General features: G+C 49.3%; 1 protein-coding gene across 1 annotated transcript in view; it reads left to right on the top strand.

Moving 5' to 3' along the window:
- The window catches only part of rapgef2b (Rap guanine nucleotide exchange factor 2b), a 98,488-nt gene extending 84,044 nt beyond the window's left edge, over positions 1–14,444 (top strand). Inside the window, 14 exon segments of the mRNA XM_083686650.1 lie at positions 19–176; positions 1,705–1,945; positions 2,634–3,017; positions 3,530–3,741; positions 4,261–4,384; positions 4,915–4,938; positions 6,291–6,514; positions 7,021–7,194; positions 8,149–8,295; positions 8,631–8,699; positions 10,554–10,755; positions 10,955–11,478; positions 11,624–11,950; positions 13,665–14,444. Of these exon segments, the coding sequence (XP_083542776.1) occupies positions 19–176; positions 1,705–1,945; positions 2,634–3,017; positions 3,530–3,741; positions 4,261–4,384; positions 4,915–4,938; positions 6,291–6,514; positions 7,021–7,194; positions 8,149–8,295; positions 8,631–8,699; positions 10,554–10,755; positions 10,955–11,478; positions 11,624–11,950; positions 13,665–13,690 (2,836 nt within the window). The 3' untranslated portion in view covers positions 13,691–14,444.
- Positions 14,445–18,861: the final 4,417 nt, after the last annotated feature.

Genomic DNA, 18,861 nt, shown 5'->3' with positions numbered 1-18,861 from the left:
TCCTCTCTGTTTCCACAGTGACGTAGGCGTGGGCCAGTCCCAGGATGACAGCATCGTAGGGCTGAAGCAGTCCAAACACATCCCAGCGGCACTGCCCGTCAGCGGGAACCTCTCCTCCAGCAACCCTGACCTGCTCCAGTCCCACCACCGCATCCTGGACTTCAACAACCAGCCTGGTGAGAGCACCAGGACGTTTGAAATTGAGAATTCATGAATTTCAGGATTTGTCTTTTTTTTTTTTGTATTTCAATAGAAGTGTCGGACTTTGTATTGAACTTCCATTTTCACTTGAAGACTATGCTTGTGCTGTCAGCCATCTTGTCAGCCGTTTTCCGTATCTGTTGTCAAACATGGCCATCGTGGGTCAGCTTCATACGCCGTCCATGTTTGAAGCATCCATTAACCCTCTCCCACACACTCTCTGTGTTGTTTCAGCCCCAGTCGTAACAAGTGAGTATATCTGCTCGTCTCGGCTCTGGGAAACTCTGGCTTTTCCTCCTAGCTAACTGCTAACTCGCTCTCCCATAGACAAGTTGCTCTGTGTTCCTAGAGCTGGGGTCTTCTCTGGGCTGTAAAGGGTTAATCTGTCTGTAACTGTGGGTTTGTGTGTGTGTGTCTGCGATCTGGGCTTGGCAGACCTCGTAAGGCAGTTGCTAGATCGATGTGACGCAGGGGAGGCTGGTGGAGGTAGAAATCGGAGGACGGGCTTGTTGTAATGCATGGGAACACAACGCGTTCCCTAAACGCCTAACCCTAACCCTATATATACCGTTCCTCATTCCATTCCATGCATTACTATGAGCCCCGTCATCCGATTTCGACCTCCACCAGCCTCCTGGGGTGTGATGGAATTGCAGACCTTGGCCTAGTGTCCAACCATACTGTAGAAAGCACAACCGTGTCTGTGTTAGCCCTGTGTGTCAGTCTCCCTGTCAGTCAATGTCCCCGTCTGCTGATGTAGTTACTGACACACAGCCCCACAGCACAACATGGCAACAACATGCCAACAACATGCCAACAACATGCCAACAACACTCCATGAAGACACATTAGGTTATGTCTGTAACATTGCTTAAAAACTGCTTCTTATAAACGTGTCATGCCTGTAATATTACATTTGACATATTAATTATTAGCGGTACAACAGTGTTTTTCACCTCCTAATTGGTATGGTATGGTGATGTAAATTTTGTCTGTGTTCATTTGAATTAAAATCTATGTCTGTGTTTGTGGGGGTGACATTGTTAAGGTCCTGGGTTTCTTATCATGTGACCTGACCAGGAGCAACATTGATTGATTGATTGATTGACCAGGAGCATGTGTCCTGGTCATGTGATCAGGAAAAACGCAGGGCCCTACACATTGCGTAATCTTGGGAAAAAGGTACCCAAGTGGTACTGGATAAATCAATCATTATTTATAATTTTCTACATTAAAAAGTGTATTGACCTCTCCAGTAGTGAGTACATGTTGTTTGAAGTACAGTAGACCAACAATACAGCACTATAGCAGGTGTCAAAGCTGTGTGCTGGAAAACCTTGTTAGCTCATCTAGGTGACGTTATGGGTGGTGGTGCTCATTTAGAATTTCCTGTCTTTTGCGGCTTTTGACGAGCCATAACTCCTTACTTAAAAGGTAGTTTTTGGTCATTAATGGTCTCCTGGTTCCTCTCTCTGCGCCCCCCCCCCCCCCCCCCCCCCTCAGACATGTCGGACCAGGTCCTGCGGGTGTTCAAGGCGGACCAGCAGAGCCGTTACATCATGATCGGCAAGGACACCACGGCCAAGGAGGTGGTGGCCCAGGCCATCCGGGAGTTCGCCCTGACGGCGGCGCCCGAAGCCTATTCGCTGTGCGAGGTGTCCGTCACGCCAGAGGGCGTCATCAAGCAGAGGAGGCTACCGGAGCAGCTCTCCAAGCTGGCCGACAGGATCCAGCTCAGCGGCAGGTCAGGAGGACACACACACACACACACACACTCCTAGTTTCTTCTCCTCTTTGAGATGTGGTTGTGTCCTCTCGTCCTCCGTTCATTCCTCTGCTTTTCTATCAGCTGTTCCATTCCTCCTCTCCTCACTTCTTGTCTTGTCTTGCGCACTCTCTCTCTCTCTCTACCTCTCTCTCTCTCTCTCTCTACCTCTCTCTCTCTACCTCTCTCTCTCTCACTCTACCTTTGCCTCTACCTCTCTCTCTCTCTCTACCTCTCTCTCTCTCTACCTCTCTCTCTCTACCTCTCTCTCTCTCTACCTCTCTCTCTCTACCTCTCTCTCTCTACCTCTCTCTCTCTCTACCTCTCTCTCTCTCTACCTCTCTCTCTCTCACTCTCTACCTTTGCCTCTACCTCTCCCCCTCTGTCTCTGTCTCTCTCTCACTCGCTACCTCTCTCTCCCCCTCTCTATATTAACCCTCTCCTCCCTCTCTCTCTCCCTCTCTGTATTAACCGTCTCCTCCCTCTCCTCTCTCTCTCTCTCTCTCTCTCTCTCCCTCTCTATATTAACCCTCTCCTCCCTCTCTCTCCCCCTCTCTATATTAACCCTCCCTCTCTGTATTAACCGTCTCCTCCCTCTCCTCTCTCCCTCTCTCTCTCTCTCTCCCCCTCTCTGTATTAACCGTCTCCTCCCTCTCTGTCTCTCTAGGTACTACCTGAAGAGCAACATGGAGACTGAGACGTTGTGTTCGGACGAGGACGCCCAGGACCTGCTGAGGGAGGGCCAGATCTCCCTGCTGCAGCTCAGCACCGTGGAGGTGGCCACCCAGCTCTCCATGAGGGCCTTCGAGCTCTTCTGCGCCATCGAGCCCACCGAGTACATCGACGACCTCTACAAGAGGAGCTCCAAGACGGGCTCGGCCAGCCTGAAGCGCTTCGAGGAGGCCATCAACCACGAGACCTTCTGGGTGGCGTCGGAGGTGACCCGGGAGCCCAACCAGCTGAAGAGGATGAAGATCGTCAAGCACTTCATCAAGATCGCCCTGCACTGCCGTGAATGCAAGAACTTCAACTCCATGTTCGCCATCATCAGGTGAGAGAGAGGGGGGGGGACGTTGGTGGCGGCCATGTTTGTAGTTCTTTTTCAGCTTAGATTTGGAGGCGTTTATGCGTTTGTTGCAACGTGTTGATTACTCTTCCCCTCCACCCTCGCATGGAGAGTGTGGAGCTAGGCTAGAACATTATGGTAGCTGTTTTATAACTGTTAAGTGATTCAGTGTGGTCTGTGTGTGGTTGCGCAGTGGTCTGATCCTAGTTCCTTGTCCAGGTTATATGGCTCGTGTGTGACCACTGAGTTATATAACCGTGTGGTTAATGTGTGGTCAATTTCAGGTTAATGTGGGGTCCTACTCCCTTAATTGTCTGAATCTGGCCCCAGTCTCTAGGCTGAGGGTTTAGAGGCATGACCTTAACTGTGTGGTTAATGTGTGGTCCTCCTCTGTTAGTGGGCTGAGCGGTTGGGGTGATGATCGCTGGGTTATTTAACAATGTGGTTAGTATATGGTTAGTGTGTGGTTAACATGTGGTTAACGTGTGGTCCCTCAGTGGTCTGAACCTGGCCCCAGTGTCCCGACTGCGGGGGACGTGGGAGAAGCTGCCCAGTAAGTATGAGAAGCTGTTTGGGGACCTGCAGGACCTGTTCGACCCCAGCAGGAACATGGCCAAGTACAGGAACGTCCTCAACAACCAGAACCTCCAGCCTCCCATCATCCCCCTGTTCCCCGTCATCAAGAAGGACCTCACCTTCCTCCACGAAGGTACCGGCTCACTCTACATGCCACACGGCACACGCTCTCACCTGCTCACGCCACACGCCACAACGTTTTCCCCTCAACACCGCACTCACCTATTCGTTCAAAGCTCTATTGTTCAGGGCGATCAGTGGCGTAGCACACTAAGGCGCATACCATATCATTGCAAGGTCCCTGGTTCGATTCCGGCCATCGACATATCCTGCATGTCATCCCTCCTCTCTCACCCATCCTTCCTGTCAATCTCTACTATCTCTACTATGCCAATAAAGCAGAAATGCCCTAAAATATATATATAAAAAATAAACTCTATTTTTTAGCAGTTGTATAGACTTCAATAGTGTGGAATGTTACTACCATGTTGAATCCAGGTCATGTTCTAGTGTCATTGGTGAGACAATTTCAAGAAGAATTGGATTGATATTCCACACAACATCTACATTATCATCTTAAATGACAGTTTTACAGTGTCTAAATGACAGTTTTACAGTGTCTAAATGTCGTGCTCTCTCTCCGTCTCCTCAGGTAACGACTCCAAGGTAGACGGTCTGGTGAACTTTGAGAAGCTGAGGATGATCGCCAAGGAGATCCGGCACGTGGGCCGCATGGCGTCCGTCAACATGGACCCCGCCCTCATGTTCCGAACCAGGTAACCTAGGAAACCTCTGGAACGGCGACAACATTCCAGAATTACTAATATTCCTCCATGTTCCATATAGGTTCTATACATCAGCGTTCCCACTCACTAACTCTTGGGCGGGGGGGGGGGGGGGATATAACGTTAGATTCACGTTAGACTGTCGAGATCCTCGCTTCACGCTTTTCTGTCCAGCAGCCATTTTCTCCAGGCAAACCTCAGCTGTTTCCTGTTCACTCTACTTCGTTGGTGTTCCTGTGGAAGTGTTTGTTTGTCTCATGCTGTGATGTCACTTCCGGTTCCGGGTCGGGAGGTGGGGGGCTGGGGGGGGGGGGGGGGATGGTGGCTGATTGTTGTTGTGTGTCTATCAATCTGACGTGGGTCTCTGGTCTGGTGATCTTGGTGGTCTTGGTGGTCTTTCCTGTCCTAAGCTTTGTCTCCCTCTCTCTCTCTCTCTCTCTCTCCTCCTTCTCTCTCTCCTTCTCTCTCTCTCCGTCCATCTTTGCCCCACACGCTTCACTTTTCATGGCTATCCCTTATAGGAAGAAGAAATGGAGGAGTTTAGGGTAAGTCCGGTGACCTATGACCTTTTGCGGCCCATGCCTTTGTTTCCCGCCCATTTGCGCGCTCCCCTCCCTTCATTTCTGAAGCCTTGTTGTTGTCATTGTCGTTGTTGTCGTTGTCATTGTTGTTGTTGTTGTTGTTGTTGTTTTTAACCAGTTTGGTTTGACCTCTCCTAACACCGCTGGCTCTGGCTCAATACTAGAACGAAACGGAAACAAAAATCACTTTTGCTAGTTTCAGTTCACTCAACAACCCCATGTTCGATGCTTGACAAACATTTTAGTTTACCAGTGTACTCTTTGGTGTATTCATAGGATATCTCCAAAGTCCAGAAGTAACCATTTACCACCCCCATGCAATGACGATCCACAATGAATTCCTTTATATCACCTTTCTCTGTCAACCTCACTCATCCCAAATCCAGTCATGAGTTTATCTCATTCTTAATGGTCCTATCAAACCCAAGAACTAGCAAAAGTGATGGTCCAGTGTGTGCTCCCTCTGCTGCGATACCAAGACTAACTGCATGACACTGAACCTCCGTCTGCAGTTTTCAGTTCTATGAGTTGTCGCCTCAGTTTGAAGTTCCTCTTCATATATCGGCTTCCAGACTCTTAAAATATGTTTTTATTTTTATATGAAACTCTGTTCAGTGACAGAGGGACTATTCATGCTTTACATTCCAGTGGCCCGTATGGGGTAGTATGCACAGGACAGTCATTGTATGCACATATACTAGACTACATTCACTGTACAGCAGGGGAGGCTGGTGGGGGTAGAAATCGGAGGACGGGGCTCATTGTAATGCACGGAACTGAATGAGGAATTGTATCAATTTGTTCCATGTGTTACAATGAGCCCATCCTCCGATTTCTACCTCCACGAGCCTCCCCTGAGATACACGTGCGACTGTTGAGGTATTTTACTACAGCTAGTTACCCTGTCTCAGGCCACAACAATGTAAACTATGACTGTATCCTCCCCCATTAGTAACCCTCTCTCTCTCCTCCCCCCTGTTGCCTGTTTGACCCCCCCCCTCCCCCTCCCCTTTCCTCCCCCCTCTCTGGAATGCATGGAATGTTCCAGAGCTAAGAGGAATGGCCCAAAGCCTCTCTCTGCATGTCTGAGACTATAAACTACCCTCTCTACCTCCCCTGGACTAGTACCACCCATACGTACACACTCACACACACACACACACACACACACACACACACACACACACACAGCAACAGACTGATTATGGTCTCTCTCTCTCTCCTTTCTTTTTGTGTGTATTTGTGTGTGTGTGTGTGTGTGTGTGTGTGCGTGCCTGTGTCTGTCTGTCCATATGTGTGTGTCCGTGTGTGTCCAGGTCTCTCAGCCAGGGCAGTGCCAACGCAGCGGTCCTGGACGTGACCCAGACAGGCGGGCATAAGAAGCGGGTTCGTCGCAGCTCCTTCCTGAACGCCAAGAAGCTGTACGAGGACGCCCAGATGGCCCGCAAGGTCAAACAGTACCTGTCCAACCTCAGCCTGGAGACCAACGAGGAGAGCCTGCAGACGCTGTCCCTGCAGTGTGAGCCCTCCATCAACACACGTGAGTCTACACACACACACACACACACACACACACACATATACAGTACACACACACACACACATATACAGTACACACACACACATATATACAGTACACACACACACACATATATATACAGTACACACACATACAGTACGCACGCACAAATAAGTACGCACACATACACACATTAAGTACACGCATACACACACATGCATACACACACGCATACGTACGCACGCATACACACATGCAATACACGCATACACACGCATATGTACGTACGCACGCATACACACATGCAGTATACACACACACACAGACACTCTCTCTCTTTCCCACGCACACAGTACACACACACACACACACACCCTCTCTTTCCCACGCACACAGTACACACACACACACCCTCTCTTTCCCACGCACACACACACACACACTTTGTTTGTCCTGACATTGGCCCACCGCCGTATGAGTTTCTCACCGGCGCCGTAGATTGTTGACGTACTGGCCTCGCCCCTCAGTGCCTAAGAACGCCGGGGACAGGAAGAGGCCGGACACGTCCCCCGTGGTCTCCAGGGCGGCCAGCCAGCAGAGGGGCCAGCTCGGCCAGAAGGGGAACCAGGCCCTGCAGGTGCCAGCCGTCGCCCTCTACCCCTCCCGCAAGAAAGTCCCCGTCAAAGACCTGCCGCCCTTCGGTAAGGACCAGGTCAAGACCCACCGGACGTTGGTGTCGACATACACAAACAGTACACACACGCACGCAGGCAGGCAGGCAGGCACACACACACACACACATGCAGTACACCCACACACACACACACACACACACACACACTCATTTGTGTTTTCATTTGTTGGTTTTTACATGTGTGTGTCGACTCATGGTTGCGGTCCTGTGTTGACAACACGTCACATATAACATGCCATCCTCTCTCAGGGTGGTGTAGGTGTTCTTCCAGTGAGGTTGAGGTTGAGGTAGAGAACATACATTTAGGGAGGATATGGATACCGTTTCTCAGAGGTCTGGAGAGAGAAGAGAGGCCAGTGGAGGGGGACAGGGGAGAGAGTGACTGGCTTTCTTTGTCTCGCTAGTGTCCTCTTTGCCAAGTTTTTTTTTTTTTTTTTTTTTTTTCATCCATTTTAATTTCCAGACAATAGACAAAAAAGCACCCTGGCACTCCCTCTCCTTCTCCATGCAGCACTGGCACCACCTAGTGGCCGTCTGGCCAACTGCAGATAGAAGAAATCCCAAACAATGTAGCCTTCCGTTTAAATCCGAGAATCCGAGAGAATTCGATGGAGATTGCCCGCTATGCTTTGAAAATGTTGTATCATATTTAAATCCTATGGAGAATGCCCACTATGCTATGCTAATGTTGTATCCTATTTAAATCCTATGGAGAATGCCCACTATACTTTGCTAATGTTGTATCCTATTTAAATCATATGGAGAATGCCCACTATGCTATGCTAATGTTGTATCCTATTTAAATCATATGGAGAATGCCCACTATGCTATGCTAATGTTGTATCCTATTTAAATCTTATGGAGAATGCCCACTATGCTATGCTAATGTTGTATCCTATTTAAATCCTATGGAGAATGCCCACTATGCTATGCTAATGTTGCATCCTATGTGTATTTGAAGGCACGAGTTCTCCTCAGTCGTTGAAGAAGATCCTGTCTCTGTCGGAGGAGGCCAGCGAGAGACACAAGAGGCAGGAGGACACCGTGTCAAACGCCTCGTCTCACCTCTCCTCCCCTCCCACCTCTCCGCAGAGCTCCCCCAAGAAGGGTAAGACACCCTCCTCCTTCCTCCTCCTCCCCCTGTCCCTCTCCTCAGAGCCCCCCTAATCTGATACACCATGACTGATCCACTTTGGAATTGGCAGCCCCCCCACTATCACTCACATCTACCCTGTTGTGTGTGTGTGTGTGTGTGTGTGTATCTGCGCGTGTGTGTATCTGCGCGTGTGTGTATCTGCGCGTGTTTGTACCTGCGCGTGTGTTTATCTGTGTGTGTGTGTGTGCGTGTGTGTGTGTGTGTGTGTATTTGCGCTCGTGTGTTTGTGTTTGTGTGTGTGTGTGTGTGTGTGTTGACCTCTCTGCCTTGCCTTGGTCTGTATGCAGGGCTGGGAACACTGAGGGCCAACAGTGTCAGGAAGGTTACCTTCCCCTCTAAACACACAGCTGCTGCAGGTAAACTGGGCCTGGCCCGGGCCATAGTGAACTGAAGCTGGCCAATCCCCATAGCACTGAGGCTCCCCAACAATGCCACCCCCCATACATGCAGACCTGGCTTCTAACTGTGACTGGGGAGGCTGGTGGAGGTAGAAATCGGAGGACGGGCTCATTGTAATGCACAGAACGGAATGAACATGTGTGTTTGATACCCTTCCTCATTCCGTCCCGTGCATTACAATGAGCCCCGTCCTCCGATTTCTACCTCCACCAGCCTCCCCTGGATTGAGACTAGTCACGATTGATAAAAGGATGATCTATAACTTCCTCGTAGACTCACGGTGCGGTTATGATTGAAGTCATTATGCTCGCTTTAAGTTCAAATGAAAACATTTAAAAAAAAAACAATAGTAATCGCAAAGAGATTCAATGACAGCGAGATGATGTCATTCCTACGGCATTAGCCAACCGACGGACAACTGTAACGTTTAAAAGACTAACTGTCTGGAGCCTGCGTGTGTGGGGGGGTCCTGGGAGGCTTGTGTTGCCCCCCCCCCCCCCCCCCCCCCCCCCCCTCTGCCTTGCTGTGTGGTCTAGTAGTGGTAGAGCAATGGCAACTGCTTCAGTAGACTCTTTAAAGCTCTCACCTGCTTCTCTGACCTCCGCTTGGGTCCTGTACAGCCTGGGGAGGCTGGCAGAGGTAGAAATCGGAGGATGGGCTCATTGTAATGCCTGGGACGGAATGAGGAATGGTAGCAAACCCGCTTGTTTGGTACTATTCCTTGTGATACCAATCCTCATTCCGTTCCGTGCATTACAATGAGCCCGTCCTCCGATTTCTACCTCCGCTAGCCTCCCCTGCTGTATAGCCAGTGTGTGTTGAAGGCTGTTTCAGTCCCACAGGGAGACCTGCTCTAATGTTCTCATCACCATAGAGACTCACAGGATGACTAACGCCAGGCTGGCTATGTTAGCATAGCATAGCATAGCATAGTGCTACAACAACTAGTGAATGGTGTTTGAATGGTATCTGGCAGTCAGAAGGCTAGCTCCCCTGTCTGAACGCTAGCCTGCGGGCTAAAACAAGAGTGCTGTGTTTTCACTGAGTAGTGGCCAGAGACAGACAGACAGAGGAGATACACCAGGGGAGGCTGGTGGAAGTAGAAATCGGAGGACGGGCTCATTGTAATGCATGGAATGGAATGAGGAATGGTATCAAACACATGCGTTTCATACCATTCCTCAATCCATTCCGTTTCTACCTCCACCAGCCTCCCTCCCCTGTTCCACATTAGATGTGTTTTATGAGGCCTGTACATTGAGCTGGGTAGTGTAGTTCTCCTGTACATGGGAATGGGACAGCTGTGACATGTCAGCCATTGTGATGTCACTCCAGGGTCAGGGGGTCAGGTTAGCGTAGGTTTGGAATGCGGCCCGGCCACGTTCAGACACTTACGTGAGACACGCTACAGAGTGGAACTGCTCAGGTTGTTATTGGACCCGTCCAGGCTGTGGTGGAGAACGTGTCTGTGTTTGGACAGGGGCAGTGGCTTCCCCGGTGTAGTGGGTGAAGGTAGCGTTGCTAAGCGAGGTGTGGCCCGTGTCACAGAAGGCCAGGGAGACGTGTGTGAGCTGGCAGGAGTGAGGCCCTTCCAAGTCTTTGCTCTGGTATTAATCCAACTCTGCTCTAGAACAGACGCATATGACTTTGTTACCCCCCCCCCAAGATGAGTCACTAGATATTTATATGACTTGAACAATCTGAATAAGTCCATTAACCCTCCATCCTTCCCTCTATCTCTACCTTTACCTCTCTCTCTCCCCCCTCTTCCCTCCCTCCCTCCCTTCCCTCCCTCCTCCCCCCTCCCTCAGGTTACCAGCGGCCAGGAGACAACTACTCTGACTCGGGCCACAGTGAGATCTCGTCTCGGTCCAGCCTGGTCAGTAACTCCTCCTTCGACATGGCCCAGGACGACCGGCGCCTCCGTCACTCTGGGGGGGGGGTGGACCCCCACACCGGGGGGCCGCGGCTGGAGAGGCGCGCCACCACAGACCCGGACCAGTACAGCATCGGGTACGGACAGAACCTCAGCCTTATGGCTCTGAGGAGTCCAATCCAAAGAGACACACAGTAGTCAGGGGAGTTCTGGTGGAGGTAGAATTCCCTATTCTGTTCCGTGGATTACGATGAACCCTCTCTCTCTCTCTCCCTGTCCCTCCCTACCCCCCCTCTCTCCTCTTTCTCCCCCACTCCCCCCCCCTTCTCTCTCTAGTTCCTACTCTTCCATGCAGGACTGTCGGGGTCTGTACGCCTGCGCCACAGTGCTCTCGTCCCCGTCGTCCGAGGAGTTGACCCAGGACCAGGGCGACCGGGTCTCCCTGGACGCCGCCGACAGCGGCCGCGGCTCCTGGACCTCCTGCTCCTCCGGCTCCCACGACAACATCCAGACCATGCAGCAGGGCCGCAGCTGGGAGACGCTGGCCTTCGGCCCGGGCGGCGGCGGGGGCGGGATGGCGTTGGCGCCGGGGGGTCCCGAGGCGCTGCTCGGGGGTCCTGCGGGCCTGTGGGCGGCCCAGGCCAGGGGGAGCTGGGCGTCCGCGTCCTCGTCGTCCTCATCGGCGGCGTACTGGGGCGAGGACTCGGAGGGTGACACCGGGACCATCAAGCGGCGAGGCGGGAAGGACGTGAACGCCGACCCGGAGACCAGCAGCATCACGTCCACGGGGTCGGAGGAGAGCAAGCAGCACGGCAGGCCCTCGCCCTCGCCCATCACCGTCGGCAACAAAGGCCTTATCTGTGAGTGACCTCTGACCTATGATGCTTCTGTCAGTCGTGTTGATATTGTGTATTCCTGTGATATCATATATTTGTTTACCTGATGTATTGTTTCCCTGATCGTATTTTCTAACCGTTCTTCCATTACCCCCCCCCCCCCCCACAGCGAGAAAGGAGGGGCGTTACCGGGAGCCCCCCCCCACCCCGCCTGGCTACACGGCTCTGACCATCTCTGACTTCACCGACGGCCAGCAGCAGCAGACCCCGCCCCCGGCCCCGCCCGCTGCCCACACAGGCCGCCGCCCCCCCGACTACACCACGGCCCTGCAGCGCTCGCGCATGGTCACCCAGTCCCCCGACTCCTCCCAGCATGCCACGCACCAGGGCCACGCCCACCCCGGGGGCGGGGCCAGCTCCGCCGGCGCCAAGCGGGGCACCCTCCACCGCACGCGCTCGCCCGGCGAGGAGGAAGAGGCCGAGGAGGAAGAGGAGGGTGAGTCCTTGTCTCCCAAACTTGTGGCTGTGCGGAGGCCAGTGGCACACAGAGCCGAGAGTCCCAGGCCATAAGGGGGTGTGGTTACGGGTTAGCCCCTCCCCCCCCTGACCACCCCCCGCCCCCTCCCCAGGCAGGTAATAAACCCAGGTTTAAACCCTCTCCACTCTGCATGCCCCCCCCCAGCCCACAAAAACGGGACACCTGGATTGAACCTCTCCAACCCATATCACCACGGCAACCTGACCCATATCACCATGACAACCCCCCCACGCCCTTTGACCCCCTGGTCCGTGGTATCATATGCATGAGTCATCTTCTCTAGAGGGGGCAGATCTCTCCTCCTCTACCTCCATCACTACTACTACTACTGCTGCTGCTGGCTGTCTGCTGGCTCTCGGCCTTCGTCCTAATCCTCTACCCTCGTCCTGAAGCGTGCACTTGTGTACTACCCTCAGACCTCCACATGGTGGTGTTGTAGGAGATAGGGTGGATGTCAGTCCCTCAAGCCCACCCATCTCTCTGCGTCTGAGTCTGAGTGCAGGGGTGGAGTGTACACTTCGGGAGAAAGGAGGTAGACGATTGGGACGCAGCGCCCCAAGCTCTTACCACCATTACTCTTCGCTGCCTACCTAGTCTACAACCAAGAAGTATGCACTTGTGTACTCCCTAGGCCTCTTCATCGCTGGAGGAGTACAGAAGTGTACTACAGAAGTGCACACGTCAGGAGAAAAGTAGCGAATCGGGACAGTAGCAGCATCTCTCTCTCTCTCTCTCTGTCTCTCTCACTCTCTCTCTCTGCCCCCCCCCCCCCTCTCTCTCTCTCTGCCCCCCCCCCCTCTCTCTCTCTCTCTCTCTCTGACTCGATCACACGCCAGCCGTCCAATGGCATTCATCGACACAGGCACTGTCGTGATAGGCTCTGCTCACCACCCTTGTTTGTGATTGGTCACGATGCTTGCACACATGCACCCCCCCCACCCCCACCACCACCACCCCACCCCCACCCCCACCCCGCAGTGGTACTGCCTGTCTGACATGCTGTCGAGCCACGGTACGACCCCATGTGATCACACTGCCACTCATAGTCCGACCTGTAGATACGCACAGGAGATATGACGATGGTGAAGGACTCCTTCAAGTCAGTCAATAATGATGAGATATCAGACGGTGGATTTCATGTGGAGCGTAAAGTGACCCCTATTGGTCAAACATGCCCGCGAGAAATGACTGAATACTTGTGTCTGCTTGAAGGCCTGTTGAACCTAGAAACATCGCCAAATCCACCTGTCTGATATGTGTTGGTTATTGACCACTTCGAGGAGTCCTTCAGTAGTCTGTGTTGCATTATGTAGGATGTAGTTGTGTGGAAAGTAGTTCTAGTGGTGTTCATTTCATCGATATTGCACATGCACAGTGGAATGTCTTTCGTCGAAAGGTATGACTAAGGTATGACATCATACACACACGGCAACGTCTAGTGGAGGAGCACGAATCGGTCAAGAGCCAATCGTGTCCAGCGTAGAAGATTTGTTGTTTGCTTATTGGTAAACAGGAAATCGCCTTATGGTGTGTGAAATGATGTCATATGTGTAGTCTACCTTCACTGTTGTTGTTGTTGTTGTTAAGTAGTATGTAGTTTGGTTGAGAAAGGAGATTGTAACCTCTCACTCTGTCTCTCTCTCTCTCTCCATCCCTCTCTCTCTCTCTCCAGAGGATGAACAGGTATCTGCGGTCTGAGTTAGGAGGTGTGGTCTGCTGAGGTCCTTTATGGTAACTAGATGACCCTCCCCCCCACGGGGGTGGAGCAAGACAGACTGTCAGACAGACAAATGGACAGTCAGACAGACAGACAGACAGACAGAAGGACACACAGACAGACAGACAGACAGACCGACCAACCGACAGACTCATCAAAACGTACGTGCCTGCCTCCTCCGCTCGAATCTCCCTCCTGATTGGTGGACTCCTCTGATAGTCTCCCTCTGATTGGTGGACTCCTCTGATAGTCTCCCTCTGATTGGTCTGATTGACTCCTGCTCGTCTCCCTCCCCTGCCTTAAAGCACCATGGGGGGTTGTATGACCCTGCATGCAAACAATACTGTGAAGAAGAAGAATAAGAAGAAGATGGATAGATAGATAGACAGACAGAGGAGAGAAAGAAAGAAAACAGAATGCCTGGCACTTTGGAAAAAAAAAAGGACAATAACAAAACTGTTTCGCTGGAGAACACACGGCGTCATGCGTGCGTGACAACTGTTGACACACACACACACACACACGCGCGTGCGTGCGCACGGCTGTCACCGTTCGTTACGGAGCAGCTCTCCTCCCAGACTGCCCCCCCCCCCCAACACCTGCTAACACAGCATTATGACGTGTTGGTCCTATTCTGCACTTTTTTCATTTTCTACTTTCTAAAACCTGAACAGAACAAAACAAAACAAAACAATGGACCATGGTTGTTAAAAAAAGAACATTGGTGGATTTGACTCGGCAGGACATTTTACTTCCTGATAGAGGATTCTTCTGGGAGGGTGGGGATGAGGGTGGGGATGAGGGTGGGGGGGGGTGGGTTCTTTCCAGAACTATTGCACTCTTGGGAGGGGTAAAGAGAAGCAGCTTTGTCCCAAGTGGTCTCCTCTCCCTCCGCCTGGACAGGTCTGTCAGAGAGTGTTTTTCATCCACTTACAGTATTAACTCATCAATGACAAGATGTCCTCAAGATGCTTTAGTGGTGGTTCCAATCAACCTGCAGCTCGCTGGACAGAATCACCACACACACACACACACACACACACACACACACACACACACACACACACACACACACACACACACACACACTCACACTCACACTCACACTCACACTCACACTCTGGCTTCTGGTAAAATGGGCACTTTCAGTGCTAAATTAGTTTTTAGTCCGACCCTTCCATCTCAGTCAGCCCTGGGTGGCAGCTGTCAGGAACTGAGAGTCTGGAGCATAGCAATGTCCCAACTAGAATGACATAGAGGTTCCACCATGCCCAGGTCTTATCTGGAAGGTCACTATAAGGTCTATTCATCCTATTTCTAGACTTTGTCATTGTATTAAACAACTCTAGCAGGTTTATCAGGCCTGTGTGGACCCCATTGGATTGTATTGGTCATACGAAAGCACAGAAGCAATCGGATTCCGATCGGAAAAGATCAAACCCAGGGAGCGTGTTCTGTTGTGCACCTCAAAGGCAGGCCAAGCATCGACAGGTGAATGGGGTCTCCGGCCTTTACAATGGTGCTGAACAATCAAACGCTTTCCCTGGGTACTTTGAGCTTACCTCAAAAACATGCTAGGCTGAGAATGACCTATAACACACCTCTCTCACTCTCCACTTGTGCTTATGTCATTCATAATTCATAATTCGTGAGAAGCCAGTTTGAGAAGTGTGTTGGCTGTTACAGGTTTGGGTTGGGTGGACATGTACAGTACTAGGCCCTGCTGCCTGGTTTCCACCACGATTCAACATCGTGACGAATTGACTGACTGAAGAAAATGGTTAAGAATGTGTTTTTTTTCCTTTTCTTTTTTCTTTTCTTTTTTTTTTACTCCGGTGGAGAAGTTTCTAGATGGAAATTATGAAATTTTGAAGGCTGCCAATCAGAATTATTATTATTATTATTATTATTAGTAGTAGTAGTAGTGCTCAAAATTGTGAAAAAAAAGTGTCACTTTTTAGTTGTTTTTTTTTCCTTTATCACTGAGTTGCGCTGATCACATTGATCAGTTGTTAGAAAAAACAATAGACTGCGGAAAACAAAGAGTGCAGTGTTGTTCACTGTGTTCCGTACCTACACTATAATATTTTTTTTTTTTTCGTTTATTATTTTTTGTGATGGCTGCAGATAGATTGTCAATAATGCGTTTGTGATACCGTGGTGACAAGCATCGTTCAAACTCATTCAACTCCTTTTGAAGATAATAATGTGCATATTAGCAAGCCAAGTTCCTATTTCGATAAAATAAAAAGTTGCACAAAAATGTACAAGCATAAGATAATTGTAGTAGATAGGTCTGCTACAGCGTTTGATGTGATGTCATGTGAGAACTGTACATTTAGTTGGTGATGATGATTTCTTTCCTCATACTTTCTTGTACTGCTTTGACCTGTATGTCTTTTAAAAAGACAATCGGTGGAGTATGTATCGGTTGTTTTTTTTGTATTTTTAATACAATAATTGTAAATATTGGTTATATTTTTGTTGAAATGTGCTCTGTTTATGCCTCAACATCCAGTTTATATGAAGCTGGGAATCAATAAATACTACAAAAGGAATCAACTCTTAGGTTTAAATGCACTTGCTTCTTTTTCCTGCATTTTGAGGCGTTTTTCCTCTTTTGAATATTGTTCCTTTTCCCTGACCCCTGACCCCTGACATACCATCTAGTGTTTGCACAAGAGAAGACATGGAAGCAACTTGAAATGTGTAACTCTCGTACTTTTCTAACTGACAACAGTGTATGTCAGAATTAATAAAAATATAAGTCTCCATCTTGTTTTTATTTAACTTTGTGGACATTGCTATGGACAGTAATTACAGCAGTAATGGACATGAATCATTCTAACACATATATACAGTACCAGTCAAAAGTTTGGATACAAACTTGCCAAGAATGTGCAAAGCTGTCATCAAAGCAAAAGGTGGCTACTTTGAAGAATCTAAAATATAAAACATATTCTGGTTTGTTTGACACTTTTTTTTTTTTACTACATAATTCCATATGTGTTCCTTCATAGTTTTGATGTATTCAATATTAATCTACAATGTAGAAAATAATTAAAAATAAAGAAAAACCATTGAATGAGAAGGTGTGTCCAAACTTTTGACTGGTACTGTATATATAATAACATATTACCATAGAGTTCTCCTGAGGAAGAATGATATAATACCATTATAACATATTACCATAGAGTTCTCCCGATATAATACCATTATAACATATTACCATAGAGTTCTCCCGATATAATACCATTATAACATATTACCATAGAGTTCTCCTGAGGAAGAATGAATGAACTCTATGGTAATATGTTAACTCTATGGTAATATGAACTCTATGGTAATGAACTCTATGGTATGAATGAACTCTATGGTAATGGTAATATGTTATAATGGTATTCCATTATAACATATTACCATAGAGTTCTCCCGATATAATACCATTATAATATACACTCATCGGCCACTTTATTAGCTACACCTGTTCAACTGCTCGGTAACGCAAATATCTAATCAGCCAATCACATGGCAGCAACTTAATGCATTTAGGCATGTAGACATGGTCAAGACGACCTGCTGAAGTTCAAACCGAGCATCAGAATGGGGAAGAAAGGTGATTTAAGTGACTTTGAGCGTGGCATGGTTGTTGGTGCCAGACGGGCTGGTCTGAGTATTTCAGAAACTGCTGATCCACTGGGATTTTCACGCACAACCATCTCTAGGGTTTACAGAGAATGGTCCGAAAAAGAGTAAATATCCAGTGAGCGGCAGTTCTCTGGGCGAAAATGCCTTGTTGATGCCAGAGGTGAGAGGAGAATGGCCAGACTGGTTCGAGATGATAGAAAGGCAACAGTAACTCAAATAACCACTCGTTACAACCAAGGTATGCAGAAGACCATCTCTGAACGCACAACACGTCGAACCTTGAAGCAGATGGACTACAGCAGCAGAAAACCACACTGGGTGCCACTCCTGTCAGCTAAGAACAGGAAACTGAGGCTACAATTCGCACAGGCTCACCAAAATTGGACAATAGAAGATTGGAAAAACATTGCCTGGTCTCATGAGTCTCGATTTCTGCTGCGACATTCAGGGTAGGGTCAGAATTTGGCGTAAACAACATGAAAGCATGGATCCATCCTGCCTTGTATCAACGGTTCAGGCTGCTGGTGGTGGTGTAATGGTGTGGGGGATATTTTCTTGGCACACTTTGGGCCCCTTAGTACCAATTGAGCATCGTTTAAAGGCAACAGCCTACCTGAGTATTGTTGCTGACCATGTCCATCCCTTTATGACCACAGTGTACCCATCTTCTGATGGCTACTTCCAGCAGGATAACGTGCCACGTCACAAAGCTCACATCATCTTAAACTGGTTTCCTGAACATGACAATGAGTTCACTGTACTCCAATGGCCTCCACAGTCACCAGATCTCAATCCAATAGAGCACCTTTGGGATGTGGTGGAACGGGAGATTCGCATCATGGATGTGCAGCTGACAAATCTGCAGCAACTGCGTGATGCTATCATGGCAATATGGACCAAAATCTCTGAGGAATGTTTCCAGCACCTTGTTGAATCTATGCCACAAAGAATTAAGGCAGTTCTGAAGGCAAAAGGGGGTCCAACCCGGTACTAGCAAGATGTACCTAATAAAGTGGCTGGTGAATGTATAATAAGATAACATATTACCATAGAGTTCTCCTGAGGAAGAACAATATGACACCATGTTCATTCTGATATTATTGCATTATTTCTAGACTAAACACAGCAACATTGAACCAAACAGGACCTCCTAATGTTCTCATCAGTGGTAGGCTTGCTGCTGGAGGTGCTGTTGTCATGCCACCAGGGGGCACTGTTGGATAAGGACCAAACCTCGTCAATGCTCAGACATTGGGGTTGTTAACTAACAACTAAAGTAAGTGAAATATGTCAAGGCAGGGATCTGCTCAATGTGAAGTTGATGAGAGATATACAAGAAACATCTATAAAGGATGAGAAAGCCACTAAAAGGTGAGTTGGGTATATTATGAAGATGACTTGATGCCCTATACATACATACTATACACTAACACACAGGCACACACTCTCCTCTCACTCAAACACACACACACTCACTCACACTCACACACACACACACACACAC

The sequence above is a fragment of the Argentina silus genome (genome assembly GCF_951799395.1).
Source record: "Argentina silus genome assembly, chromosome: 15".
In the NCBI taxonomy this organism is placed as follows: Eukaryota; Metazoa; Chordata; class Actinopteri; order Argentiniformes; family Argentinidae; genus Argentina; species Argentina silus.
This window is presented reverse-complemented; position numbering and strand designations above follow the sequence as displayed.